The sequence below is a fragment of the Nerophis ophidion genome, linkage group LG07 (assembly GCF_033978795.1).
Source record: "Nerophis ophidion isolate RoL-2023_Sa linkage group LG07, RoL_Noph_v1.0, whole genome shotgun sequence".
NCBI classification, from domain to species: domain Eukaryota; kingdom Metazoa; phylum Chordata; class Actinopteri; order Syngnathiformes; family Syngnathidae; genus Nerophis; species Nerophis ophidion.
Genome location: NC_084617.1, coordinates 34870159 through 34897927, shown reverse-complemented (window position 1 = coordinate 34897927; position 27769 = coordinate 34870159). Strand labels below are relative to the sequence as shown.

The 27769-nt window shown below is 39.1% G+C and overlaps 2 protein-coding genes across 6 annotated transcripts in view; one reads left to right on the top strand and one right to left on the bottom strand.

The window, feature by feature from the left end:
• Positions 1–453: 453 nt before the first annotated feature.
• On the bottom strand, positions 454–4740 carry LOC133556292 (beta-microseminoprotein-like). Its single transcript, XM_061906085.1, has 5 exons — positions 4629–4740; positions 1113–1136; positions 952–1033; positions 751–859; positions 454–684 (listed from the first exon to the last, which is right to left on the bottom strand). The coding sequence occupies exons 2-5, from the start codon at positions 1113–1115 to the stop codon at positions 555–557; spliced, it is 324 nt and encodes a 107-aa protein (XP_061762069.1). The 5' UTR covers positions 1116–1136; positions 4629–4740; the 3' UTR covers positions 454–554.
• Positions 3226–27769, top strand: part of kansl3 (KAT8 regulatory NSL complex subunit 3) — a 40251-nt gene continuing 15707 nt past the window's right edge. For 2 of the 5 annotated variants that reach the window (XM_061906082.1, XM_061906084.1), the window contains exons 1-17: positions 3227–3403; positions 4836–5075; positions 5166–5336; positions 5396–5486; positions 9513–9698; positions 9765–9893; positions 9968–10084; positions 10177–10275; positions 14272–14343; positions 14419–14493; positions 14591–14748; positions 17733–17796; positions 17884–18072; positions 19826–19979; positions 21321–21398; positions 26593–26763; positions 26850–26937. In XM_061906082.1, coding sequence (XP_061762066.1) covers positions 4864–5075; positions 5166–5336; positions 5396–5486; positions 9513–9698; positions 9765–9893; positions 9968–10084; positions 10177–10275; positions 14272–14343; positions 14419–14493; positions 14591–14748; positions 17733–17796; positions 17884–18072; positions 19826–19979; positions 21321–21398; positions 26593–26763; positions 26850–26937 — 2054 coding nt within the window. In that variant the 5' untranslated portion in view covers positions 3227–3403; positions 4836–4863. Of the gene's footprint in view, positions 3404–4835; positions 5076–5165; positions 5337–5395; positions 5487–9512; positions 9699–9764; positions 9894–9967; positions 10085–10176; positions 10276–14271; positions 14344–14418; positions 14494–14590; positions 14749–17732; positions 17797–17883; positions 18073–19825; positions 19980–21320; positions 21399–26592; positions 26764–26849; positions 26938–27769 lie in introns of all 5 variants that reach the window. The other 3 variants (XM_061906079.1, XM_061906083.1, XM_061906080.1) reach the window with 3 other exon arrangements.

Genomic DNA, 27769 nt, shown 5'->3' with positions numbered 1-27769 from the left:
ATTTTCAATCAGGTTTGAGGTGTTTCTCAATTCTTTGTAAGCACTATTTGAACAACCTCTTAAACTGGATCATATCTATACATTGTATTTACTTAAGCCAATTCTATCATGTAATTTCACATTCAAATAAGCCAATGGTTTTTAATGTTGCATGAACAAATGTTTTAATTAGTTTTACCTCCAAAGTTATATATTTCTTGTCTTTATGAATTTAATACAGTACAAATTCTGATATGAACTGTTAAGCTTAAGTAAAAATTGCAACCTATTCATACACACATATATATATATATGTGTATGTATGTGTATATATATATATATATATATATATATATATATATATATATATATATATATATATATATACACACACACACACATGCATACATATATACATATATACATACACACACACACATTCATTAAAATAGTACAACAAAAGAATACAAAAAGTCAATGAGGCATTGTAAGTTTTATTTTTCATTTGTAAGCACATTACATTTTGTCTTCCAATGTAAGGAGGGTCAAAATAGTGTAGGGTTTTTTTTCCCCCCTCACTTTCCAACCGCAGAAAAAATGGGACATTCTTCTGATGGGTCATCCTTCTTGTGAACTTTGTATTGACAGGCCACTAGGTCGAAAACTGAGACACAATCATCGGGGAAGTTTCTGGGAATGCTAAACCTGTAAACAAGCCGTAGAGCCAAGATTAAAACAAACAAAATAAACACAAGATGTGTTTTAACTTACGCAGAACAACAACTGCTGCAAGTGCAATCCATGCAGGCACTGTTCCTCCACGCTGTGCCGATGGGGTGCCACTCATTGTCCGTCTCATCCAGGCAATGTGTGCTATTTGCTACAAAACATTTAAACCAGAGTTACGATTTTTTGACACCCTTTTGCAATATTAGATGTGAAAATGAGAAAACATTACTGATGGTGTCTCACCGGTTTGTGACCCTTTGGTGCAGTGTCCAATTGCTGGTGGCAACAGGGCACAAAGCAGCAAGGCCACAGACAGATATGTAGTCTAATTCAACAGAAACATTTTCATCAGCATATTTGAAGACATTAACTTTCAGTCCAAAATGTGTAAAACAAAAATTTACCATAGTTGCTGTAGGTCACAAAAGCTGTACAGAGGCAAAAAGGTCAGTAAATATTAGTGAAACTACTTTCTGCTCTGTAGGAAATAAATGTAGGGGGCTTTACTGAAAAGGTAATTTTGCAGTTATATTAGACTTTAAAAACAACAAAACCCATTGGCTATATCACAGTGGCGGGTCGTGAGTTTCCCACCTAGGCCTTCAGTGATTTCCGACTTAAATGATGACCTCAAAATATCATGTCACCACATGACCATTGCGGCAGGAATACTATACAAGAACACATTTACACACTACTGGGCATTGTACAAACAGGTCATTTTCTGGTGCATTTAAAAATCAATAAAACTGCATCAGCAATTAAAATGAATTTTATGTGGTCATCCATCCATTTTCTACCACTTGTCCCAATTGGGATTGCTGGAGCCTTTCAGCTGCATTCGGGCAGCTGATAGGCAAGTCACCACCTCATTACAGGTCCAACACAGATAGACAACATTCACACTCACATTCACACACTAGGGCCAATTTAGTGTTGCCAATCAACTTATCCCCAGGTTCATGTTTTTGGAGGTGGGAGGAATTTGAAGTACCCAGAGGGAACATTGCAGTCACAAGGAAAACATGCAAACTCCACACAGAAAGATCCCGAGCCGGGGATTGAACCCAGGACGACTAAGGACCTTCGTATTCTGGAGGCACATGCACTAACCCCTGTTCCACCATGCTGTCAAAATTTAAAAATTGCAAAAAACATTTTAAAAACGTGAAAAAAATAGGCTCAAGCACCCCCCGTGACTCCGAAGGGAATAAGCAGTAGAAAAATGGATGGAATATCTGAACTCACATTTCAGACAGTTGAGCTAGCTTCTGGGGTTGGCCGAAATGGTCTCAGAAGATATAGTTTCTTTAAATATCCTTAAAAATGGTCTTTGTCTAATTATAAAAGATGTACACAAGGCATGTTGGCTGACTTCTTAAAATTTATGCCACAAGGTGCTCATCAAAACACCTGCCACAACTTAAACGAGGCTATTGCCATGCTCTTCACTACTGTGGCATGCTCGCTAATGAAGTTCTTAGTTACCTGGCTCATAACATCACTATATATTTGCTTTAGGCCATCTAGAAGGCCTTACTGACAACTAGTGATCTGATTGGCCATGGCAATTGTCTATCAACTGTATGTGCCCGTTCACTTACAGTGCACACAGTTTATTCTGAAGGCGTGCGGCAGATTTGGTACAGCATGGCAACAAACTAGCTGAATTCTGATTGGATAAAAACTCTATAAACTAAAACAGTGCTGTAAGGAGCAATATGACAAAATTATTATTTTGATATTTAGGGAAAGTAAATCAAAAATGATTTAATTATGATTCCTGGTTATGTTAGCATACATAACTACTGCACCTATGTCATGTTCAGTGTATTATTTTGCTCATTGCATGTTTTTCAACGATTGATTTAATTTTGAAACAAAGTGTCTCCAAGAAAATGTAAAAACAGTTTGTAATTTAACATTTATAAAATCACAAAACTAAAAAAAAAACCGACAGATTTGTTTATAACGGAACCCGAACGTTATTTAAAAACAAAACAAAAAAATCCCCACCAGGCAAGCCCGCGGTCTTGCCTTTAAAATGAGCAACTTCCGCTTTCCAGACTACTACATCCGTTTTAATACTTCATGGTGACTATTCATTTTGTTATATTAAATAGAAAAACTCTGATTTCGTTATTGCACTTTGACACTCTCATTCATGAAAATACAATTAAATGACGAAAACGTACACCAACCAACTATTCATAACAAAACACTTATAATCGATCTTCACTAATGACTCATCTACTGAGCAATGCATCTCTACTTTAAATGTTTGAAGTAGACAAACTTGAATCAAATATAAATTTAATTTAACGTGGCAAAGTTGTTGCCTGTAAATAATTTGCCTCGAATGGAATAAGCGGTAGAAATGGATGATAATTGCACATGCACGATCACCTCCAGGTACTAAAATCCAGTCCGTATATTCTGGTAGCCAAATCGTGCCACAAGATGGGTTGCCAGATGCTTAGCAAAAGCAGGCGTCATCACCCGTTTGTTATCACTAAGCCAAAGGGGGAACTTTGGAGCCCCACATGGCAACCCACCACAGACATAATGAAGTGAATGCGCACAGCCTGTGTTTATGGAACTTCAGTTAAAAATAAAACGTGTCCATCTTCAGCTAAGAAGGACACAATGAGACTGAACCGCAACGACACCAAATGTATCAGTAAAGCCAAAAAAGGTGAGGAACGTAGCGGAGTATCGTTTAGCTTGTGGGCTAACGAAGCTAATATTAGCATGCCAGGCCGGCCAACCCACCCAAGAGTGTGCTCTTTGCTAATAGCTTGTATTCTTCCCACATGTACTGACCGTACAACTCAGCAGTTTACAAGGTGCATACGTTTAAACCCCGGTCGTATTTGCAAATCTTTAATATGCGAAGGCTTTATAGAGTCCTGGGTGATGCTCGGCGTCGCAGACAACAAAGCACCTGCACGGAAGTCATAATTTTCATTCACGCTTGCTTTTATTTTTTTTAAATGACAAATTTTGCTTATTTTTAAAGCAACAGCTTGGCTTTTTCTGACTATGAAGCATCAAATTACTGCAATTCCTGTACGAATATTGGAACGATACTAACGGTGTGGGTGATTTGTGGTGTAACTACATTACCCAGAATGCTTAGCGGTAAAGTAGAACTGAACCCCCGGAGTCAGACATATTTTCAGTAGACGCAGCATTGGCAGCTGTGACGCGAAAAATTGGGCTGTCATCCCGAAGTGGCATTTAGGAGCCGGCGATATGTTAGCCAACTACACAATCAGATGGACAGTGGCTATAACAGCATTATACAAGTCCAAATTTAGTCTAGCTTTCCAACCCAAATTTGTGTTGCCCACCTTCGTGAAATGTAAGGGACAAAAGATGTGAAACATGAAGAGGCCCTAATCTATATAGATATCTAAATGTATTCATACATTGTTTATGTAGGATATACACATGTATATATAATCTAATCATATTGTTTCTTCAATTTAAAAATAGCAGACCCCCCCCTCTCTGGGATTATATTCCCAGTTTTTATCTGTGACATCTGGTCACTTAAAGCATATAAGAATAGTCTATTACTGTTACGCAAACTATGAATAATAAAACATGTGTCCTTTATCATAGCTATACATATGACAAAAAAAAAAAAAGCACATGAAAATCAGTGGCATTCAGTGAGGTAAAATGAATTAAATGCGCTTGCAGTTCATTGCCCCTGCCAAATGAATTGCACTGATTGGAGCGGATCACGTCTCGTCAGCGCTAGTAGGCAGTAGCGTTCAATGCTGCTTACCCTTAGAAGATGTCTATGCCCGGAGTAGTGTTAGCTAGTAATAATTTCCCACTTAACTAGATAAGGCTGTCGAATACATAGACTAAGTAGATGTGAATGAGAAACATTGACAAAGGTAGTTTACCTGGATGAGCGGAGTGAACGTCTTCTTCAAAGTGAAACAACCACATGTTAGGAGCCCTTTTTAAATCAGTGAGCCCAGGTGATTCTAATCACCAAGGCCCCACCCCTGCCTGGAGGTGTGAGGAACAGGCCTTGACATAATTCAACTAGCAGTTTCCATCTGACATGCAAATGAGTGTCATTAATGATCAATGCACCTTCCCTCCAGCTGTGCGTCAAACCCAAGAGGCTTAAGGATGCATCGTGGCGGGGACAAGGACTACCAGATTTCGGCAAGAAAGATGGCAACGTCCTTGTTCTTCCAGCTCTCTGCTCATGAACGTGAGCTGGATTTGGTGTGTCTGGACCACAGCTACGCCAAACCGTGGAACTCTCACCCGGACGCCAGCAGCGCCCGTCCCACCAGGACGCTGTTTGTCACCCCAAGACGCCAGCCTGAAGTTTCGCCGTGAGTTTCTGCCCGAGTGGATTTAATTCTTAAAATGGCGCAACCTGCAATAATTTTGATGTAAAAAAATTTTTTTAACATTTTTTGCAGAGACTCGGAAAGTTTAATAGATGTGGAGATGGTCACACCCACGCCGGTGCCTCTATATGACAACCACAAAGCTCTGAGTGTGATGAAGGAGTGCGAGCGACACGTCCTTTTTGCTCGCACTGTAGCGGACAGTCCCCCACCCCCTGATGACTGGGAGGAGCACATCAACAAGTAAGTCAAGCACATCTCAATATTCACGCATGATTTTGACGTCATCCTTTTTCTTTCAGGACAGCGTGGTCGGTCGCTCAGACCAAATTGTTCAATAAAGTCCTGAAAGCACTTCAAGTCGAGAGACTAGCTCGTTTGGCCAATGAAAGTGTAAGTTTCCCTTCTTTCTTCTAAAGAATTGACTACTTTATCAATGATAGTGCCCTTAGAACTTGCCTATAATTTGTATTTGCATGCTCGTTGAACCCAATGTGATATTATGAGATAAGACTACTCACACTAAGTCGCAAGTTTGGTACACTTCTTGTCCCGGGCCAGTTACTTGTTTTAAATGGGAACTGCACTTTTGTTTTTAGAATTTTCCCTATTTTTCACAATCCTTATGTAATATAAAAACTAGGGGTGTAACGGTACGTGTTTTTTTATTGAACCGGTTCGGTGCGGAGGTGAACCAAACGAGTTTCCAGACGTACATATTAAGTAGCGTAAACAATACTCAAAATGCCAGACATTTGAGGCATTTAAGAAACTCTTCCCGGACAGCCCTGCAAAAGAAGACATGTCCGGTGAAAAGAGGACGTATGGTCATTCTATCCTAGCAACCGGGCTAGGATAGACTGACCATACGTCCTCTTTTCACCGGACATGTCCTCTTTTGCGGAGCTGTCCGGGCAGTGTTTCTTAAATGCCTCAAATGTCCTGCATTTTGAGTTATGATTGCGTGTATTAACAATGTACGTTCAGGGTTAAGAAGGGGTTAAAAACAAAACACTTTGTGAGGGAAGAGAGCGAGAGAGTTATGATAAACGCGCATGCGTCTCCAGGCTCTGCTTTTTATCCATAGATTTATCAGACTGAATTTTTTATTATCTATAGCAGGGGTGTCAAAAGTGTGTCTCGGAGGCCATTTGCGGCCCACAGCTAATGTTTTAAAGGCCCACGGCACATTCTAAAAATACTTTTAAAATAAACAAACATCAAAAGTGAAATAAAAAAGCTTAAAGGCTAAATATAATTTAGAAAAAGTTGCAATGTTGACTAATAAAACAAAGCTGTTTTTTTTTCTTTCAAACTGTCATTGCTCAAAACATAATATTGAATCAAAATCAATGTTATCATGAATTATTGACCTAACCAAGGTTCCCATTACTTCACATCAAATATTCCACTAAAACATATTTTTGGTGGAAGATTTTGCAAATTTGGTAAATAACCATAAAAATTATATTTTGTTTTCTTACTGTACCGAAAATGAACCGAACCGTGACCTCTAAACCGAGATACTTACCGAACCGACATTTTTGTGTACCATTACACCCCTAATAAAAACACATGTTTTTCTTTTTTTTATGCATTCTAATTCGGGAATAAACACCAGCAAAAGTCCTATCAACGGAGTAGGGTTGTACGGTAACGCAATACTAATGAATCATATTCAGTGCTACACCACCTCTAAGAAAGTGCCAGTTCTGGCCCCCCTCCCTTTTTTTTTCTTTAACAGGCATTTCACGTCATGAAATTGCTGGTTTTACGAGCAGAGGAGCGTGTTCGGCGTGTACACAGAGTACTTACAAGCAGACAGTGTGTAGACAGAAAAAGGAGAATGGACGCATTTTGGTGTAAAAAATAAAGATAATGGTGAAGTTATAACACTGAAACACCCTCAGCTAGCTAGCAGCTAACGTCCATCTGCAATTGTCAGTGTTTTAGCTACTTCGAAATCACTAATCCTGGCCTCCATGGTAACAAAGTAAGTTTCTTACACGTATATTATTACTGGAGGGCGAGGAATAGCTAAACAAGTCATCATTGTCACCGACGTCCCACTGGGTCATCATTGTCACCGACGTCCCACTGGGTGTGAGTTTTCCTTGCCCTTATGTGGGCCTACCGAGGATGTCGTAGTGGTTTGTGTTGTGGTTTGTGCAGCCCTTTGAGACACTAGTGATTTAGGGCTATATAAGTAAACAATAATTGATTGATTTATTGATAAACATGATTCACTAAACACCCCAGGAGAATACAATAGCTTACCGGTGTCATCGCTAACAAAAGCTAGCACTCCTTAAAGTAAACAAATGCCATAGGTGGAGCTACACCTGAAATCCACTGTAATGATACCAAGTACAAGAGCGTAATTATTTGATACTACTATGATTACATTGACATTTTTATCGTCAAAAAATGGTTTTGCTTTTTAAAAAATTAATATTATGTTTATAAACTCGTTAAATACATCCCTGGACACATGAGGACTTTGAATATGACCAATGTATGATCCTGTAACTACTAGGTATCGGATCGATACATAAATGTGTGGTATCATCCAAAACTAATGTAAAGTATCAAGGAAAAGAAGATTGATTACATTTTAACAAAAGTGTAGATAGAACTTAAGAAAATAAGCAGGTATTAACAGTAAATGAACAAGTACATCAATAATCAATTTTTACAGTTTGTCTCCATATTGTAGACAAAATAATAGGTAGATAAATTACACAATATGTTACTGCATACATCAGCAGACTAATTAGGAGTCTTTGTTTACTTACTATTAAAAGACAAGTTGTCTAGTATGATCACTATTTTATTAAAGGACTAAATTACAATAATAAACATATGTTTCATGTACCCCAAGATTTTTTGTTCAAATAAAGACAATGACTTTTTTTTTTTTGTGGACCTCTTTTATTTACAAAAGCAGGGTATCCGCGGATCCTCAAAAAGTCTTAAATTCATGTATTTAAAATTAAGGCCTTAAAAAGTATTAAATTTATTAAAAATTCCTAAAATGGTCTTAAATTCAGTACTCAATGGTCTTAAATTGTCGTGCCAGTTTTTTTTGTTTTTTTTTCGGGGCACGTCTTTGAGTAAAAGTTACGGCACGTCTTTGAGTAAAAGTGAGTGATTTCAGCTCACTCATTTTTTTCTTTTGTATCTCTTCAAGAGATTCAAAGAAAAAATGAGTGAGCTGAAAAAAATAGAGGCAGAACTCGTGAATGAGAACAGCCAGCTGAAGCTCAACTGAGGCTCATTTGAGTGTGTGTGTTCAGTGTTTTGTTGTTAAAGTTATAATACTGTTTTGCACTATTATTGCACTGTTATTGAACAAATGTAATTTTATTTTTACCCTTACCTCGGTTATTATGTTTTTACTGGCGTTGGTTTGTTTGTTTTGGATGTCAGTTTTTGGATCTTTCAAGATTTTTGATAAGCTGTTTGGCAGAGTGGTGCTTATCAGATTGTTTATTAATAAACATACAAAAAGTAAACTTGACTGATTGTCATTGAGGTTGTAGTACAGTGGGATCCCCAACCATCGCTTATATTTATATATTTGTTATTATTTTTTTCGGTCTTAAATTTAATTAAAGGTGGCATTAAAAAGGTCTTAAAAAGTCTTAAATTTTACTTGCTGAAACCCTGAAAAGTATTGAAATAAATTTTGGTACCGGTACCAAAATATTGGTATCGGGACAATCCTATAACTATCTGTAGTAAAACTTGGGCATTATTAATATATATGAAGATACAGGTGATGGAATTCTTGCTGGGCATTGCTGCCTGACGCACCTCCTCCAGTGCCTTTGACAGGTGTGCTGTGACACCCCACTGAGCACCTCAGTGGGCATAAATGGGTCATCAGCTGGGGACCACCATTCATTAACGTTTCGCTCCTTTAACCCCAGAACGTCTCATGGTGGCGGAGCGATGGCAGGGATGTCTCTCTGCCACCCCCTGCTGATGCCCTAGGTGTTTGCACCCCAACTTTTTTATTATAAGTAGAATTAAAAGCATTAAATTAGACTTTCTCTAGCCTGCAGAAACCCTGTATTAAGAGCTGCACTACAAAATAATCAGTTATTTTCTGCTGTCTATCGAAAATATGTATGCTCCTCTTTCTATATGTTATATTATGTAAAAATTACTGTTTCACTAAAAAGTTATTTTTGTCTTTTCTTTGAAGACATTTAAAAATCACACATTTTAAACCTATAGTCATAATACCATACTGTGATATTTCTGCTTAAGGTTATTGTCAACACAAAGTCCGGTGGAAAGATAAAGAAATGAAGAGACAAGCTAATGTGCCAAAGCACAAATGATCAATGCGAGGTACAGTAATAATTCAGATCACCTTTGCATTACTGTTGTGTAAATGTTTGTGTCCGCCAGGCGCCCAACGAACCGATACTACGCAGGTTAGCTGTGGACAAATGTGCCAGGAAGGTGCGGCACGCGTTAGCAAGTGTCAACTGGGACAACAAGCTGACGCAGTGGTTACACACCATTCTGATAGAATCACTGAGTCTCGCCATGCTCGCCGCTTACTTGGATGTCCTGCAGACTCTCAAAAGCAAGGTATGCCACACCAATGGTGCACTCTTTCTGTCCTGTTTTTGATAAGTCTTCTTTTTTTCTGGGAAGTTGCCCTCACTCATTGACAGAATGTTGCTGCCGTCGGCAAAGACGGGCTCTGCCAGTGCAGAGGCCCTGTCCTTGTTACTGAAGCGTCCCTGGGACCCAGCCGTAGGGGTTCTGTCCCAAAACAAACCGGTAATTTTCCCACCATTTAGTTCCAGGTTATGGGTGTGTTGCAGTTAAAAGACCACACATGTTCAACGTTTCAGGGCAAGCTCCCTGGATCACCTCTCATCCTCATCACACCGTCAAGCCCCACAAATCCAGCTCTGTCCACATCACGGCGAATGCGATTCTGGCAGTCGCAGCTCTCCTGCCTGGGAAAGGTGTCACTCGCACACGGCAATTCGCTTTGCCAACAATTCTGCGCTTGCATTCCTCTCCTAAAAAGTGCTGATGTCAGCCGTTTCTCCATCAGGTCATCCCCATCCACACTCATGTCACCAGCGGCGCCAACATTGGCATCACGCAGTGTCTCGAGCACATGCTGGGAACCGTAAGGGCCAAGGTCATTGAGGTAGACTTGCTACTGTGTTTTAGACGGGAATTTTTTTTTTTTCCATTTCTGTATGGATGACATTAACACAATGCATTCGTTTAGCAGGCGAGCTACTTTTTAAATGACCAAGGTTAGTGTGTGTACTTTTTTGCACACCCTTGGCATTCTCTCGATGAGCTTCAAGAGGTAGTCACCTGAAATGGTTTTCACTTCCCAGGTGTGCTTGAAGCTCATGGAAAGAATGTGTGTGCAAAGGGTGGCTATTTTGAAGAAACTACGATATAAAACATGTTTTCAGTTATTTCACCGTTTGTTAAGTACATATCTCCACATGGGTTTATTCATAGTTTTGATGTGCTTTTTCTACATTATACAAGAAATACATTGGTGGCAAACTCCATCACTTGCCAGCTTGTGAGTGCTAACTTTCTGAGACTTTTATTTTGTTTGCGATGAGCAGGATAGAGCAGCGCTTTTATTATAAAGACAGGAACTGTACAGTCTTTCTTTAGGGTTTTGACAGCAGGTACGGTGCGAGAGTCTGTTAAAATAAGAAGCTTTAATAAGCTAGTCGTTTTTTCTTTATAATGATCTGGCAGCAGCCAGGGTCATTTCACAAGACCCTCGGGTGCTGTGAATGTCAATCAAGTGACGTCATAGTAAAGATTGATGAGCGCACATTTTCAGGTCTATAATTTTAATGCCTGGCTGGCGATGGACTGACACCCTCCACCATTGACTGCTAGCTTGCGATGGATTTAATGAGTACCCCTGGTTCAGGACCACAACCACTTGATCATGCATGCACATTTGTTAAAAATTAACAATGGTTTTCTTTAAATTAAATTTGTCAGTTTAAAAAAAAAAAAAACACCATTAAGGTTTAAATTTAATACATTTTGTTCAATAATATAGTTGTTAGGACTGTGTGTAATGCAAGGGTTCTTAACCTTTTTGACCTCTGAGCCCAACCTTTTTTACTAGAAAGACACCCGGGGCCAACTCAAAAATTAACACGGAATTAGTAACCTTACTTTTGATTTTCAGTGTATTCCATAATTGACTGGATAAATTTTGTTAAATGATAGGAAAGCACATTATCATCAAGGTTTAGGTCAAGATGATTCCAAGAATAAATATTAATCAAATATACTTCAAAAAGTGGGACTCATAAAAACTGATAAAAAATAAATGTACATACAATTACACTGTGCTAAAATAAATGCATTACGACTACATGTATATTAAGGTTTCATAAATTAACTAAATAAAATCAAAGTGCAAATGAAAATACAGCTTCACTAGTTTAGTCATATTTTTTGCACTTTTCAATGACTTAAGCGGCAGACTTCTTCTTTCTGTTTGACATTACTGCCGCAAGTGGTGGAAAAGTGTATAACAACTGAGTACCGCTGCAGCCCATACAGACCTCAGCTGAGAAACATATTTTTGGCGTCCCCTCTAGAGGGGGTTCATGGCCCAACAATAGTGAAGAAACACTTGTGTAATGTACCAACAACAACCCATGTAAATGGTTCATTCCTCCTAGAAGCGCAAAGCCAACATGGAACTCTTCAAAGTTCACCTTTAGGTATTCAAACACAGTGCAGACTTTTAGGAACATGGATTACAGTTAAAGTACGATAATAAAATGATCTATTTGTGGCAGCATTGGACAAAGTTATGTTTAACTTGGGCTGGGTAATAAAACAAAACCAGTATATATCGCGATTGACTTGTTATCAATAACAGTAAAAAAAGCGTTCAATAAAAAGTTTGATTTATTTATTTTTTCTTCGTCGGAAGAAAGCGGAAGTTGGTTGGTTGCATGCACAAAGGCACTCGCTCTCTGGTAACCTAGCAATGCAGGAAGTGATCAGTGGGAGTGACACCCCAACAGCCAATCAGGTGACAGTATGAACTATCTTTTTGGTTGCACCATCTTGTTGTCTCGGGCGGCATAGTATTTGCATGGAGTGAAAAGAGAAAGTAAAAATGAAGAAATTGTGGATAAAAGAGAAAATGTCACCAGGACAATATGTCACTTTTGGTAAGGTTTTCCAAAGGGACCGTAATCAGACCAAAGTGGTTTGTAAATGATGAATGGCGCTCGTCCCCATCAAGGCCGCTATTACGACACAAACTTAGCCACACTCACCCTTTAGAGCAGAGCTGTCACTTCCTGGCACTAAACATGGAGAAACCGTTCTCAGGTTCCACTGTTTACATTTTCACAGTTGGCACTATTTTCTTACACTTTATGAAGCATTTCTTACATATTCCTCATTTTTGAACCTTCATTTTAGGAGCGTAACAGTAAGTGTTCAGTGTGATTTTAATAATTTTGTTTACATTGAGTGTTTTCCATGCTTGTGTTAACATTTCCTTTCTGCATTGACAGCTGAGGGTGTTATAATAAGAGGAAGATTACATTTCAAATAAAAATGTTTACATTTCATGAATTTTTTTCTTGGTTGTTACCTTCGATCGGTTGTAAAAACTATGAATCATTAGTATCGACTGATATAGACACACTTATATCGTGATACAGTTTTCAGCCATATTGCCCAGCCTGAGTATTAGTTTCACTTCTGCGTCTCACTGTGGTGCGTTCAAGGACCCTTGATTAAAGTTCGAAACACAAACGGCACTATGTTCCAAAGACATGGGAACATTAACCCCTAGGAGATGCACTATAATGATGTATTATCATCATCCACTGATGATTATCCTATGTGAATAAGCTTATTGCTTACTTTGCAGTATTAAGTAAAGGGATACTTGACATAGTCATATTTCAGTGAACAATAATAGGTTAAACAATTATTAAAACTTTGTGTGGATGCTTGATATTCCTTGGCACCTTTTTGTAAAAAAAGAAAGCCAATACTGAACTTGTTTTAAAAAAAAAAACACTTCAATATATATTTATTTGGGGGAGTCTTTTGCCCCCTATAAAGGCCTAATAACACCACTGGTCAAAACACTTAAAGAAACAAAGACAAACATGTAAATATTTTGGCGTTTATAAACATAGTGGGCAATCTACTATATTTCATGGTGATCAGGTTGATGAGTGTATGCATGGAAAAGGAACTTTTTTTTAAATGTTTTAAAAAAAGTTCCAACCAAATAAAGTACATTTGTTTTTTAGTGCATGTAAACATACCATCCTACCCGACACTAGGTGTCGGGTAGGATGGGGCACAGGAGTTTGATATTGATACATAAAAGTGATTGCTACAGAACAGGGTTGCTGATTACGTGGATGGCGAGCAAGTGGTGGATTGTGGAGGGTGTGTCAGTCCATCGCCAGCGAGGCATTAAAAAAATAGCCCCAAAAATGAGCCATCATCAATCTTCACCAAGACGTCACTTGATGGACATTCACGGCACCCGAGGGTCTTGTGAGATGACGCTGGCTGCTGCCACATCATCATTAAGAAAAAATAACCGACATATGGCGAGAAACACTTTTTATTTCAACTTTACACTCCCGCCGAAAGCTTAAAGACTGACTGCACAGTTCCTGACTTCACAATAAAAGTGCTGCCTGAGCTAACAAAATAAGAGTCTCAGAAAACTAGTAAGCTACGGAGTTTGCCGCCAATGTATTTGTTGTAAAGTGTATAAAAAGGAGTATGGAACCTGGACACTTTCATGTGGTATTGGACTGAAAGGAGGACTTTTTTTCTCCTCCATTTTAAAATGTGGACGTTATCATCACTACTGTCTGATTCCAATCAATGCAAGTCATCACAATCATACCAACTTATATTCTTGTCTTCATGAAAGAAACCTGCTTGTATCATCATTAAACACTTTAAACTTGTTAACAAAAACCTCTCTTTCATAAATAAATATAAATGATGTATATGACTGGGGTAGATCCCTTTGACTTGGTCAATTGAAAAGTAGCTTGCCTGTAGAAAAATATATAATATAATAGTGTCTCAGAAAAAGATCAACGGTGTTTTGTTGTGATTTGATATTTTAAATGAATCTCGCTCGCAGGTTCACAGTCACTTCCCCCACAAACCCATCATCTTGGTCGGTTGGAATGCTGGGGCGCTCATTGCTTGCCATGTAAGGATTCTAGTTTTTGTGACATTATTATTCATGTTTTCCAAAACATCATCAGCTGTGGTAATCACTCAACAGGTGTCCCTGATGGAGTATCTGACCGCTGTGGTTTGTCTGGGCTTCCCCCTGCTTACAGTCAACGGTCCAAGAGGGGTATGACCTCAAAGACTTCATATATTGTTTAATGCTTTTACGTCCGTGGTTTGTAGTCAGTCTTTGTTGTTGTTGTCGTCGTGTGACTTTCTGGCAGGATGTGGACGACCCACTGCTGGACATGAAGACTCCCGTGTTGTTTGTGGTCGGGCAAAATGCTCTGCAGTGCAGCGTGGAAGGAATGGAGGATTTCCGAGAGAAACTGAGGGCAGATAACAGCATGGTGGTGGTGGGAGGAGCTGATGATAACATCAGGTGAGTCATGGCTGCTGGCATCGCAAACATTTATGTTATTGTGATGATTTGGAGTGTGACCCGTATATCCAGCAACCTATCGTGACGTTTACCCATATGATAGATACTACTATCGCTGACATCTTGCCTCATGTCATATTTTTTTCTACTAAATTCATCAACTTTCTATGGGACTTTGATGTAACTAAATAAAACGTGTTTTTTCCCCATAGTTCTTATCTTCCTTGGAGAAATTCTAAAGTAAACAAAAACCGTGTGCCTTAATCTTCTATTTGCTCTCATCTGTGATAAACAAAGAGAAAGTCTGTGCGGCATACGTGCACTTCTGTCCACACAGAAAGCAACATAAATATGAGACCAATCAATTATTGCCACTTTACTTCTAACTACCGTATTTTCTGGAGCATAGAGCACACCGGTATATAAGCCGCAGCCACTAAATTTCTAAATTAAAAAAAATGGCGTTGCATATATTAGCCGCACGGGACTATAAACCGCAAATATATACGTCGTGAAAGGATTTTTTTTTACAAATATTTTGTAATTGTTAGCCAATTTTTTCAAACGGTGTCTTTGACACGGCAGTAAAATGGCTGATCAACCAAAACAGACGTCATCGTCATGGACCCAGTAGCTGCGGAAACCAGCTCTCCAATCAGCTAAACAGACTCAATAATTCCACGGTGACGTTTTGGTGAATTTACTAAAGAATTTGTGAAACTGAAACAATACAAAAAGAATAATTAGTTAATAGGTTAATAATACTAACACAGACACTCATAGATGTGTTAGCATATTAGCTTATGCTAACGACGCAAGCTTCATTACAATACAATGGCACGTACAAATATGCATGAAAACACGTGTGACGGTTTAGTAAGTGTGAATTGTTTTAGTTACATTCTCAAACTTACAAACGTTGCTGGGACTGATGAATGAAGAATCTTTTGAAGCAGAACGCTATGGACGGTTTTACTTGCGTTTCAAGGCATTAAAACAGGAAGTACATTTTCAACCTGTAACACCTGCATTTGAGTGATCTCGTCCAAAAGTTGGTACTAAAGCAGAAACAATAATTAATCTTTTCAGTGTCTTTGATTGGGTTTAATGAAAACCATTGAACACAAAACGATATGGCCATTAGCGAAAATAACCCAAAAATTAGCCGCACAGTTTTATAAGCCGCAGAGTTCAAAGCATAAGAAAAAAGTAGCAGCTAATTGTCCGGAGTTTACCGTAATATAAACGTACCATACATATTTTCTGGGCTATGGAGTGCATTAGTAAATTAGCATCACTTACAAAATATTAGGGGAACAATCTTTTTCATATATTACCCGCTCCAGACTGTAAGCCGCAGATACATAAAAATGGCAAAATAAGTTATTTACACAGAATGTTTATTTACCTAGTCTATTTTTTTCTAAATGGTGTTAATAGCACGGCAGTAAAACGGTTGATCAAACAAAACAGAAGTCATAGTCATGGACTCACTAGCTGCGGAAGCTAGCTCTCCAATCAGCTAAACAGACTCAATAACTCCACGGGGAGGTTTTGGAGAAATTACTGAGGAATTTGTGAAAATTAAACAATACAAAAATAATGCCATTGTATGTTAATGATAAAACACAGACGCCTGTAGACGTGGTAGCAAATTAAATAATGCTACCGACGCCAGCTTCATTACAATATGATGGCACGTACAAATATGCATGAGAACACTCCTACAGACATCACACATGTGACGGCTTAGTAGAAAAAGAATGCCGTTGTAAGGTAATAATACTAACACAGACACTCATAAACATGTTAGCATAGTTACTGTAATTTCCAGACTATAAAGCACACCTAAGTAAATTGGTAAATGGGTTATACCAGTACAGCGCTTTTCTACATTCAAGGTACTCAAAGTTCCTTAACTATTTAACTATTTCCACATTCACCCATTCACACACACATTCACAGACTGATGGGGGGAGCTGCCATGCAGAGCCCTAACCAACAAGGGTGAGGTGTCTTGCTCAAGGACACAACGGATCTGACTTGGTTGGTAGAAGCTGGGGATCGAACCAGGAACCTTCAGGTTGCTGGCACGGCCATTTTCCCAACTGCGGTACGCCATCCTCCGTAAAAGTAAAAGCTGCGCTTACTTAATTTTCGCCCTTTATTTTGTACACACACTGGCCGCACAAGACTTTAAGCCACAGGTGTTCACACTGAAACATAAAATATTTACACTTGTCCTTCTGTTAATTCATAAATATAACAAAAGACAGTGCTAGCAACATGACCTACAGTAGCCTGCCGGAGTAGCCTTTGTTCTCCGCATCAAAGGAGAGGACTTCAGGCCTTTCGTTGGTGGATTTTTGTTCTGTGCACAGGCTGTTTCCATTTTCAATGGAAGGATGGCTCGTTCTCGTCTTCAGGGCTGCGTCGTGTGAATTTTGTTGTTTTTAGTACATGAGGGTGAGCACATGCGTATGCTAGCATCCCCGGCTCCACCCACAGAGACAAAGATAGATGACTGACAAGAGGATTCACTCTGTTTTTTTCTTTCTGCTACAGATAGCACAAAACGTTGTGGGCACATTTATATCAAACTTTCAGTAAATGTCAAGAATGGAAAAGGAAGTGAGCTGGATCACCATTTGGTTTCAGTACTTTTGTACTATTGGTAAGGAAGACCTGGCTGAGGTCTGCTTTTGTAGTTCTCTTTAAAAACACACAAAACTGTTCTTCCCGTGAGTGACTGTTTACAGTTTTATTGCACTAAAAAGTGTTCTGCGCTATTTGCTGTTCGTACTAACTTGTTCAATTATGCTGCAAATGATAAACTATAACATGTAATTAAGTTTTTCGTATCACTATCGCAGCATCGCCATTACGAGATATCGTTATTGCGAGTCATGTATCACATACCACATCGTAAGATAGCCTGAGATTCCCAGCCCGAGTGGTGATAATAATCGATATCCTTTTCACAGAATCAATTCTGCTAAAATGAAATTGGAAGGACTGACGCAGACAATGGTTGACCGCTGCATTCAGGTTGGTCCTGGAAAATCGTATTTTCCCCTATTTGTATTGTTGTACAGGGTTATTGAAATAGCAAATGTTTTTGTTGTTGCATCACAGGATGAGATTGCAGACTTCTTGTCAGGCGTCCTCGCAAGAGCTGACAGCCACAGCCACGGCTCAGGGGAGACCAGAGACCTGGACACAGAGAAGAAGAGGAGGCCCCGACGAGAAGTCCCCTTTGACATGGAGAGAGGACGACCTTCCTCCCCTGCCCTGAGAGTCGCCATTTCTCCGTCGGGGTCAGAGGTCAGTCAGTTAGCACTTTGTGACAGTTTTCATCAAAACATTGGTACTATATACTACAATAACACAGAATCTGTGTCTAATAGGGTTGTACTTTATACTGATACTAGTATAGTATCGTGATACTATTGAATTATATTCGGTACTATACCGCCGCTAAAAAGTTTCGGCCCCTGCCCCCCCTCCCCCCCTTTTTTTTTTACGGGCATAATAGCGCGTCGTCACGTCATGACATTGCTAGTTTTACGAGAAGAGGAGCATGTTCGGCCGCACACACACGGAGTACTTACAAGCAGACACAGTGTGTAGACAGAAAAGGGAGAATAGATGCATTTTGGTCTAAAAAATAAAGATGAAGTTATAAATTTATAACACTGAAACACCCTCAGGAAGAGGTGCTTTAAGACATAGCTAGCTAGCTAGCAGCTAACGTTCATCCACAGTCGGCAGTGTTTTAGCTACTTCTAAACCATTAATACTGGCCCCCTGGGCAAAAATAAAGTACGTTTCTTACAAGTAACATTATCACTGGAGGACAAGGAATAACTAAACAGGGATAGGGAACCTGTGGCTCTTTTAATGACTGCATCGGGCTCTCAGATAAATCTTAGCTGACATTGCTTAACAAGATAAGTAATGAATAATTTTGCTGGTAATCACAGTGTTAAAAACAACGTTCAAAATATAAAACATTCTCATGCATTTTAATCCATCCATCCGTTTTCTAACACACCTGTTCAAGAGGTCGCATTAATGGTAAAAATTTATTTTATTTATTATTGGTTAGCTTCAGAATAACAATGTCATTAAAAAGAATAAGAGACTTATTAAACTCTAAAAATGTTGGTCTTACTTTAAAATGCACGCATTTAGTGTTAAAAAATATTTCATGGCTCTCACAGAAATACATTTTAAAATATTTGGCTTACATGGCTCTCTTAGCCTAAAAGATTCCCGACCCCTGCCCTAGGAGGATACAATAGCTCACCGGCGTCACAATGTAAACAAACACCATGGGTGGATCTTCACCTGACATCCACTGTAATGATACTAAGTACAGGAGCTTAACTAGTTGATACTACTATGATTACATCGATATTTTTTAGCATCACAAAATCTTTTTACCTTTTTAAAAAATTAATATGTTTATAAACTCAGGAAATACGTCCCTGGACACGGGGACTTTGAATATGACCAATGTATGATCATGTAACTACTTGGTATCGGATCGATACCTAAATGTGTTGTATCAGCCAAAACTAATGTAAAGTATCAAACGAGAAGAATAAGTGATTATTACAAAAGTGTAGATAGAACATGTTAAAAAAGAAAATAAGCAGATATTAACAGTAAATGAACAAGTAGATTAATACTCCATTTTTACAGTTTGTCCCTCATAAGGTCGACAAAATAATAGGTAGATAAGTGACACCATATGTTACTGCATATGTCAGCAGACTAATTAGGAGTCTTTGTTTACTTACTACAAAAAGACAAGTTGTCTAGTATGTTCACTATTTTATTTAAGGACTAAATTGAAAAAATAAACATATGTTTCATATACACAAATTTTTTTTGTTAAAGTAAAGCCAAAAATGCAATTTTTTGTGGTCTTTTATTTAGAAAAGTACCGTAAAATTTTGAAATACATATAAGTATCGTGTTCAAAATATTGGTTATCGGGACAACCCTAGTATCTAAACATTCTCATAGGCACAGCCCATTGAGATGCCACAATCTTTACTTTGCTCCCTAGGATCTGTCCAGTGTGTGCAGCAGTCCCACATCAAGTCCTAAACCCAAGACCGGTCTCTCCCCAGCTCAGAAGTCCAGTCTCATTACGGCCACCCAGCTCCTGAAGACCCACATGCAGCGCTCTGGCACGATGCTCTCACACAAGCAGGCCCAAGGTAACACAAGACATTTACGATAAAGTAGGGGTGTAACGGTACACAAACATTTCGGTTTGGTACGTACCTCGGTTTAGAGGTCACGGTTCGGTTCATTTTCGGTACAGTAAGAAAACAACAAAATATAAATTTTTGGGTTATTTATTTACCAAATTTGTAAACAATGGCTTTATCCTTTTAACATTGGGAACACTATAATAATTCTGCCCACTTTAATCCACATTAAACTGCCTCAAGTTGTGCTTCGATTAAAAAAATGACAAAACTTTTCTTCTACATATAAAAAGTGCAACATTAAACAGTTTCAAGTCAACTCATCATGCTTAATTTATTACACCATTTAGGAAGCCTGTAGTTGATTTGTATTATGTAAATGTTATATTTTTTATCAACATGTGATAGCAGGGACCCTGCTATTCAAAACTAGGCTGCTACATTACTAATGATTAATGTAACTATAGCTGAAAAAATAGTACAATAGGAGAGACTATTCATCCTTGAACACCATGGAGTTCATGTAGGCTTTATGATGCAGTTACATTATTATATACACTATCATAAACAGAAACTCTTCATTTAACATCATGTCCTTTTTTTGCTGCTTCAACACAGCTCAATCAACACTGTCCGTAACACCCCCCCACACACATGCACACACACACCGCAACATGAGCTAACATCACGCTAAAAGCTAATTAGCCTCCACCTCAAACCAGGTCTGCGAGTGAGCTGAGCTGAAGTTTGTTTCTAGGTCAACTGGCTCATAATGATGTTAGTAGTAGTTGACTGGGAGGTGTTTTTTATCATTTGGTAAGAGTACGCGGCCTTATGCTCACCTGCTAAACACCTATCTGCTCGACGCTGACTATATGCGCTCTGAATACGCACTGCTGATTGGTTGTTCCCGCTCTGAATACCCACTGCAGATTGGCTGTTACCCCTATGGTTGTAACCAATCAGATGGTTATGTGGGTGGGACAATGCTGGGTGCTGTGTAGAAGACAGAGGCAGAAAGCAGAGCAGCTTGTTAAGACTTTAGCTTAGGCGGCTACTTCATTTGTTCGTGTGGAAACTCGTACACCTCCGCACCGAACCGAAACCCCCGTACCAAAATGGTTCAATACAAATACACGTACCCCTACACCCCTACCATAAAGCCATTTGCATATAAATGTTAGGTGCGTGGTACAACAGCATGATGTATGAAAACAGGAGAAGGGATTTGTAGATTAGGAGAACATGACGTTACATTTCATGAGGCAAGATGGAATGTGACTGAAATATTATTGTCTCTCCTCTTTCCTTTCTTGCCTTTCTTCCTTTTTTTCCAATTCATTCCAGCTCAGTTTGCTGCTTTTATGAAACAAAACATGCTTGTGAGGAAAAACCTTGCTCCTGGTACTCCTCCTTGTATTTTTGGTAAGTGTGCTATCCCCTTCTTCCTCTGTCTTCTCTCCTTTCCCTCCTCTCCTTGGCTGCCTTATAGGCCCCAACTGTTTCCATAGTGACAACAACAAATCATGTGTAGTCCTCTTTAAAGGAATAAATGCCTTCTTTGTAGGCTGTGAATCTTTGGGCACCTCACAATTTAATCCGATTCTTATTCCAGCGGTGGCAATTCCATTCGGAAAGTGTTCTCAATTTAAATCGATTCTTGCAATGTATTTTTTGGTATTGTAATTATAATTAAACTGTGGATTAGGAGTGTCAAAAAAATAGATTTTCAAATTAATAGCAATTCTTATTTGCAGTGTTTGTAAAACGACAATATATAATAATGCTGTTATTTTTACTAGAAACATGTAATCTAATGAATTACTTTTAGTTTCGTTACAAAGGTTGATGTAATAGGGCACGGTGCTTTTGATGTGCTTTTATGTCAGCAACAAGCAGCACTGCACTAAAAATATATCAAATAGGAAGAAGCAACATCACACTTACACAGCAGACAACAACATACGCACACAATGAGGATATTGAACAACAAGTCAATGATCGAAGTGACAAACTTGTCATCCGAAGAAGACATGACAGCCAACGAAGCACATTCTATCCCTTTATTAAGTGGAAGTAACACAATCCAGTGAAAAGATTCAAAACAGCTTGCGTCAGAGTTGATAAAGTGCGCTGCTAAGTGCTAAAGCTAACAAACACACATTTGTTGAAACCCTTGATGTCACACATCACTAGGCAACAGGCCCCGCCTTGAAAAAAGCACACATGCACGCTGCTCTCGTTTGAAATGTCTCCTGACTGCATATGCACGATATTTAAAGCTTTTTCTTAAACGTAATATTTACCTTCCCTAAAGTACTATCTATCTATCTATCTATCTATCTAGTAATTAATTAAATTTATTAAAGAGTAATTCAATTATTTTTTGGGTGAAATTACTATAATTCATTATTACTTTTCAAATATTTTTCAGAACATTGCTTATTTGTACCGATTCTTAAATCGACAAAACAAAAACATTTATTTAATTACTTTTAAAAAATGTGTCTGTCCTGTCCAGCCACTCAAGAAAATCATATTGTTGATGTAGATCAGGGGTCCCCAAACTTTTTGACTCAGGGGCCGCATTGGGTTAAAAGAATTTGAAAGCGGTAGAAAATCGATTAGAAAGGACAGATTTAAAAAAAATTGAAATTTTCAAAAAAAAATATATATTTAAAAAAAAAATTAAATGTTTAGCGTGGGACTTCCCGCGAGCTGGATTTTGGACCCTGGCGGGCCTTAGTTTGGGGACCTTTGATGTAGATGATCATATCTGTACAGATTTACTTAAGAAAGGAGACATTAGGGCTGGGCGATATTGGCTTTTATTAATATGGCGATATTTTTATGCCATATTGCGATATACGATATATATTACGATATTTTGCCTTGGCCTTGAATGAACACTTGATGCATATAATCACAGCAGTATGATGATTCTATGTGTCTACATTAAAACATTCTATATGCTCATTTTAAACTTTCATGCAGAGAGGAAAATCACAACTAAGTCAATTGACCATAACTGTATTCATTAAATACTCTTAATTCTCTCACAGGTGACTTTTTAAATGAAAAAACAAATTAATAGTGTTGCTACCTTTTTGTAGTAACACTTCTGCTGTATACTTTGCATTGATTGATTGATACTTGTATTAGTAGATTGCACAGTAAAGTACATATTCCGTACAATTGACCACTAAATGGTAACACCCGAATAAGTTTTTCAACTTGTTTAAGTCGGGGTCCATGTTAATCAATTCATGGTACAAATATATACTATTAGCATAATACAATCATCACACAGGTTAATCATCATAGTATATACATTGAACAGCATATTGCTGTTGTCTGCTGAATATCTTCCCACTTGGAGCCAAACCACCGCCAGATGATGGAGACCCTGCTCTTTATTTTGGGCATTTATTGTTCTTCCTCCATTTGTGATAAGTTTCGCACCATCTCTCTCTTGTATTGTCACAAGCTCCGCTCGCTCGACCTGGCTCAGCCATGCTGCTACCTCTCTGATCGGCGAGAGCTATGTCGCTAGACTCGCGAGAGTATGTGACGTATGTAAGAAGGCGGGCTTGTTTTCTGTCTCTGTGAGAAGGAGAGACGAGGACGAATGAGAAACGCCTGTTGTGTGATGCCCATAGCTAAATGCAACTCGACCTGCCTCAGCTAACGTTAGACATGCTAACGTTAGCTGTCGGCGAGAGCATATGACGCTAGACCCGCGACAGTATGTAGCGTATGTAAGGAGGCGGGCTTATTTTACGTCTCTCTGAGAAGGACAGACGAGAAGGAGTGAGACACGCCAGTAATGTAATGCTAAAAGCAACAGTGTGAGAACATATAATCGAATATTACGATATAGTCATTTTCTATATCGCACAGAGACAAACCTGCGATATATCGTGTACATATCGATATATCGCCCAGCCCTGGGAGACATGCACTTTTCTTGCCTTACTAAATGTTGGGTTATATTTTTTAAGTTAAAAGTTGAGGTGCCAATGATAGTCTCACACACACACACACTAGGTGTGGCAAAATTATCTGCATTTGACCCATCACCCTTGATCACCCGCTGTGAGGTGAGCAGTGAGCAGCAGCAGGGGCCGCGCCCGGGTATCATTTTGGTGATTTAACCCCCAATTCCAACCCTTGATGCTGAGTGCCGAGCAGGGAGGTAATGGGTCCCATTTATATAGTTTTTGGTATGACTCGGCCGGGGTTTGAACTCACAATCTACCAATCTCAAGGCGGACACTCTAACCACTAACCACTCGGCCTATGAGTAGGTATATATAGGATTTTTTTTTTAAACTAAACCATTTTTTCTTTTAAGTAAAATAGAATGTATTAAACCTGTTCGTCTATTTTATGGATTGTAGTTCATCATCGCACTGGCACCCAACCAATGTATCCTTTAATTGTTCATGTGTGCGAGACAATGCAAAAACTGCCTGAGCATTCAGTGGAGCACACGTGAACAGCAGCAGATGTGCACACTGGCTATACCAGCATCACACAAAGACTTGGTTTTGTCTTGGTTTGTACTGCAGAAAATGACCAGATTTGCTAGATGGAAGTTTCCAACTAATGTTTTTGGTGGGGGTACTTAAAGCCGACAATAGACTGTTTTGCTCAACAAAGTGATCGATGGAATTCCTGTCCTTAAAGTGTCTCGACAGACGTTACAATAATTGATTTATTTGTTGTGGCTGCTTGTCGTCACCTGTCAATCAGAGTTTCTCGTGTGAAATATGCCCGGCTTGGCAACTGGAGAACAGTTTGGATTTGGGCTTACATGGTAAACGAGTCAAATGAATGTTTCATCCAGATGTGATGTGTCCAAGTAGACACATTGTGGGTTTCCTGGACGTGGTCTACATCGCTGAAAGAAACATCTAAAGAAGAGAATCCCTCTGCCATCTTCCACTAGTTTTTTTATTATATAAATCGCCCTCTTCTACGACTCTCTCGTCGTCATTTGGGATGTCTGTTTTGATTTCACTTCCTGGTTCCATGACTCGCCCTATCTTGGCCCACTCTCAACTAATGGTGACTCATTGTAGTAAACAACCAACCAATCATGGATGTTGTTATGCATGCAAGCCCGTCTGGAAGGAGAAAGCGGAGGGGTTTAGTATCCCGGCAGAGGGGAGTGGGGGAGAACAAGCATCACAACAAATAAGCGGTGTTTGGACATTTTAACGTGAAATAAATTATATCGATATTAAGATATATTTTCTTAATTCATATCTTGTTTAAAAATATATCGATATATCTTACGAACTAGATATATCGCCCAGCCCTAGTATTGAGCTAGCAGAACTAGAAAATGCTCTATAAAGGCTAAAAAAAACCCTTTGAAAGCACACATAATAGCACTGAGGAAAGTAGCTAACGGTGTGCTGACATCCACAATGGATGTGCTACCTGGTGGATGAAACAAGGTTTGTACAACGCGTATTTTTATTCACTGTACGGAATGAGAGGGGTTTGTAAATGGAGGTTCTGTTCTATAAAGTTTAATGAAGTGTCGAAGTCTCCATCCGGAGTGGCCACACTTTTTCTGCAGGCCAGCTACTTTTCAATGTACCAAGTGGAGGGGATCATTCATATATATCATTTATATTGATTTATTTATGAAAGAGAGGTTAACAAATTAAAGGAGTTTAATGATAATACAAACATGTTTAACATTCCTTTCTTTCATGAAGACAAGAATATAAGTTGGTATGATTGTGATGACTGGCATTGATTGGAATCAGACAATAGTGATAACATCCACGTTTTCAAATGGAGAAAAAAAGTCCTTCTTTCTGTCCAATACCACATGAAAGTGCTTGCTTTTTGTTTGTCCAGCTTCCATACTCCTTTTTATACACTTTACAAGAAATACATTGGCGGTAAACTCCGTAGCTTGCTAGCTTTCTGAGACTCTTAATTTGTTAGCTCAGGCAGGTTGAAGCAGGGCTTTTCTTGTGAAGACAGGAACTACGCGGTCGGTCTTTAGAGTTTTGCGAGAGTCTGTTGAAATAAAAAGTGTTTCTCGCCTTCCTGTCGGTAATTTTTCTTAATAATGATCTGGCAGCAGCCAGCGTCATCTCACATGACCCTCAAGACCCTCGGTTGCTGTGAATGTCAATCAAGTGACAAAAGTGACGTCTTGGTGAAGATTGATGATCGCACATTTTTTGGTAAATTTATTTAATGCCTGGCTGGCGATGGACGGACACACCCTCCACCATTGACCACTAGCTTGCCATCCACGTAATGGGCACCCCTGGTCTATGAATAAATACATTGAATACATTTCTATGAATCACGAGCTCTTCTTTAATAAATTATGAATTCTATGTGCAACCTCATTCACGAGTAAACACTTTCTCAAGCTTCCCAGTCTGTGCAGTAGCCTTATTTCAAAATGAAATGCTGTACTTGTTCTTTTTGTGTTGTTTTGTGTTCTATATTTACTGTTTTCTTTTGGGTCTGATTTTGCTTGTACACGTTCTGTTGAGTGATTTTGGAAGACTGAAATTGCTATTTCATTGTCTTCTTCACGATGTATTGTCACTTGTGTAACCATCCCTGTCCTGGTCCGTAGTAACCAGCGATCAGGTGGAGGCGCTGGACAGAGACGAGCTGAGGCCTCGTGGCAAGAGGAGGCAAACTGCGAGTCCCACGCAGAGCAAAGCGTCGAAGCGGGCCAAGATCAAGGTCACCATTGTTTCCCAAAGCGAGTCAGCAGGGGGCAGCAGCCCAGCTGCACAGGAAGGTGCGGAATTGGTTAGCTTTTGTTATGAGCAATTTTACCCAAGCTAGTACCAGACTTTGATTAAATGGGATGTTCTCATGTTGCAGTTGGTGTCTCTGGAAAGCCTCTTGCATTAACAGTAGGACAAACTGTGGCTGGAGCCAAGGAGCTCTCTGGACTTCTCACAGGCCAGCGGTAAGCACATGACCTCAATGACCAGCATAAGACTAAACCCTTAACCACACCCACGCTAGGGCTGGGCGATATGGCGGAAAACTGGATCAAGATATTTTATGTCGGTCGATAAACAATTATTATTGATTGTTTAATGACCTATGGAAATAAGGACCAGAAGAAAAATATATTGAATGTAAACATTTTTATTTTAAATGTAACCTTCCTCTGATTATCATGCACTAAGCTGTCAAGACAGAAAAGAAAGTAAATGTCAACACAAGCATGGAAAACATTCTAAAATCACTTCGAAGACTTAACAAAAACCTCTTAAAATGAAGGGAGGAGATGCCTGATATAGTGTGAAACTGTAAACATAGAAAAACCTGAGGAACTATTTTCTGCAGGTTTAGTGCCACAAAGTTACAGCTGTGCTCTGAAGTGTGAGCGCGGCTAAGACGGTTTGGTATTGCCGGTCTTGTTGGGGACGTGCGCTTTCCATCATTTGGTCTGACTGGTCTTTTTTTTTTTTTAAATCCCAAAAAATTGCCAAATTGTCAAGGTGACTTTTCCTATTTTGTCCACAATTTCTTCATTTTCACTTTCTCTTCTCACTCCAAGCAAAGAACCAACCGCCAGACAACGAGCTGGGGCAAACAAACCTGATAGATGATACTGTTACCTGATTGGCTGTTATCGTCTCTCACTCCCACTTATCAGTGATCACTTCCTGTGTTGCTAGGTTACGAGAGAGCGAGTGCCTTTGATCATTAAGCCAATCTTGCTCCGCAACTTCCGCTTTCTGCCCCTAAATAAGAATAAAACATTTATTGAATGCATTTATTAAGTGCTA

Bases quoted from the DNA above. Each gene is read 5' to 3' on its own strand.
- LOC133556292 (XM_061906085.1), bottom strand. The intron at 860-951 runs GTGAGACACCAT...AATGTTTTGTAG, and splicing joins CACCAAAGGGTCACAAACCG to CAAATAGCACACATTGCCTG. The intron at 685-750 runs GTAAGTTAAAAC...GCTTGTTTACAG, and splicing joins TGCAGCAGTTGTTGTTCTGC to GTTTAGCATTCCCAGAAACT.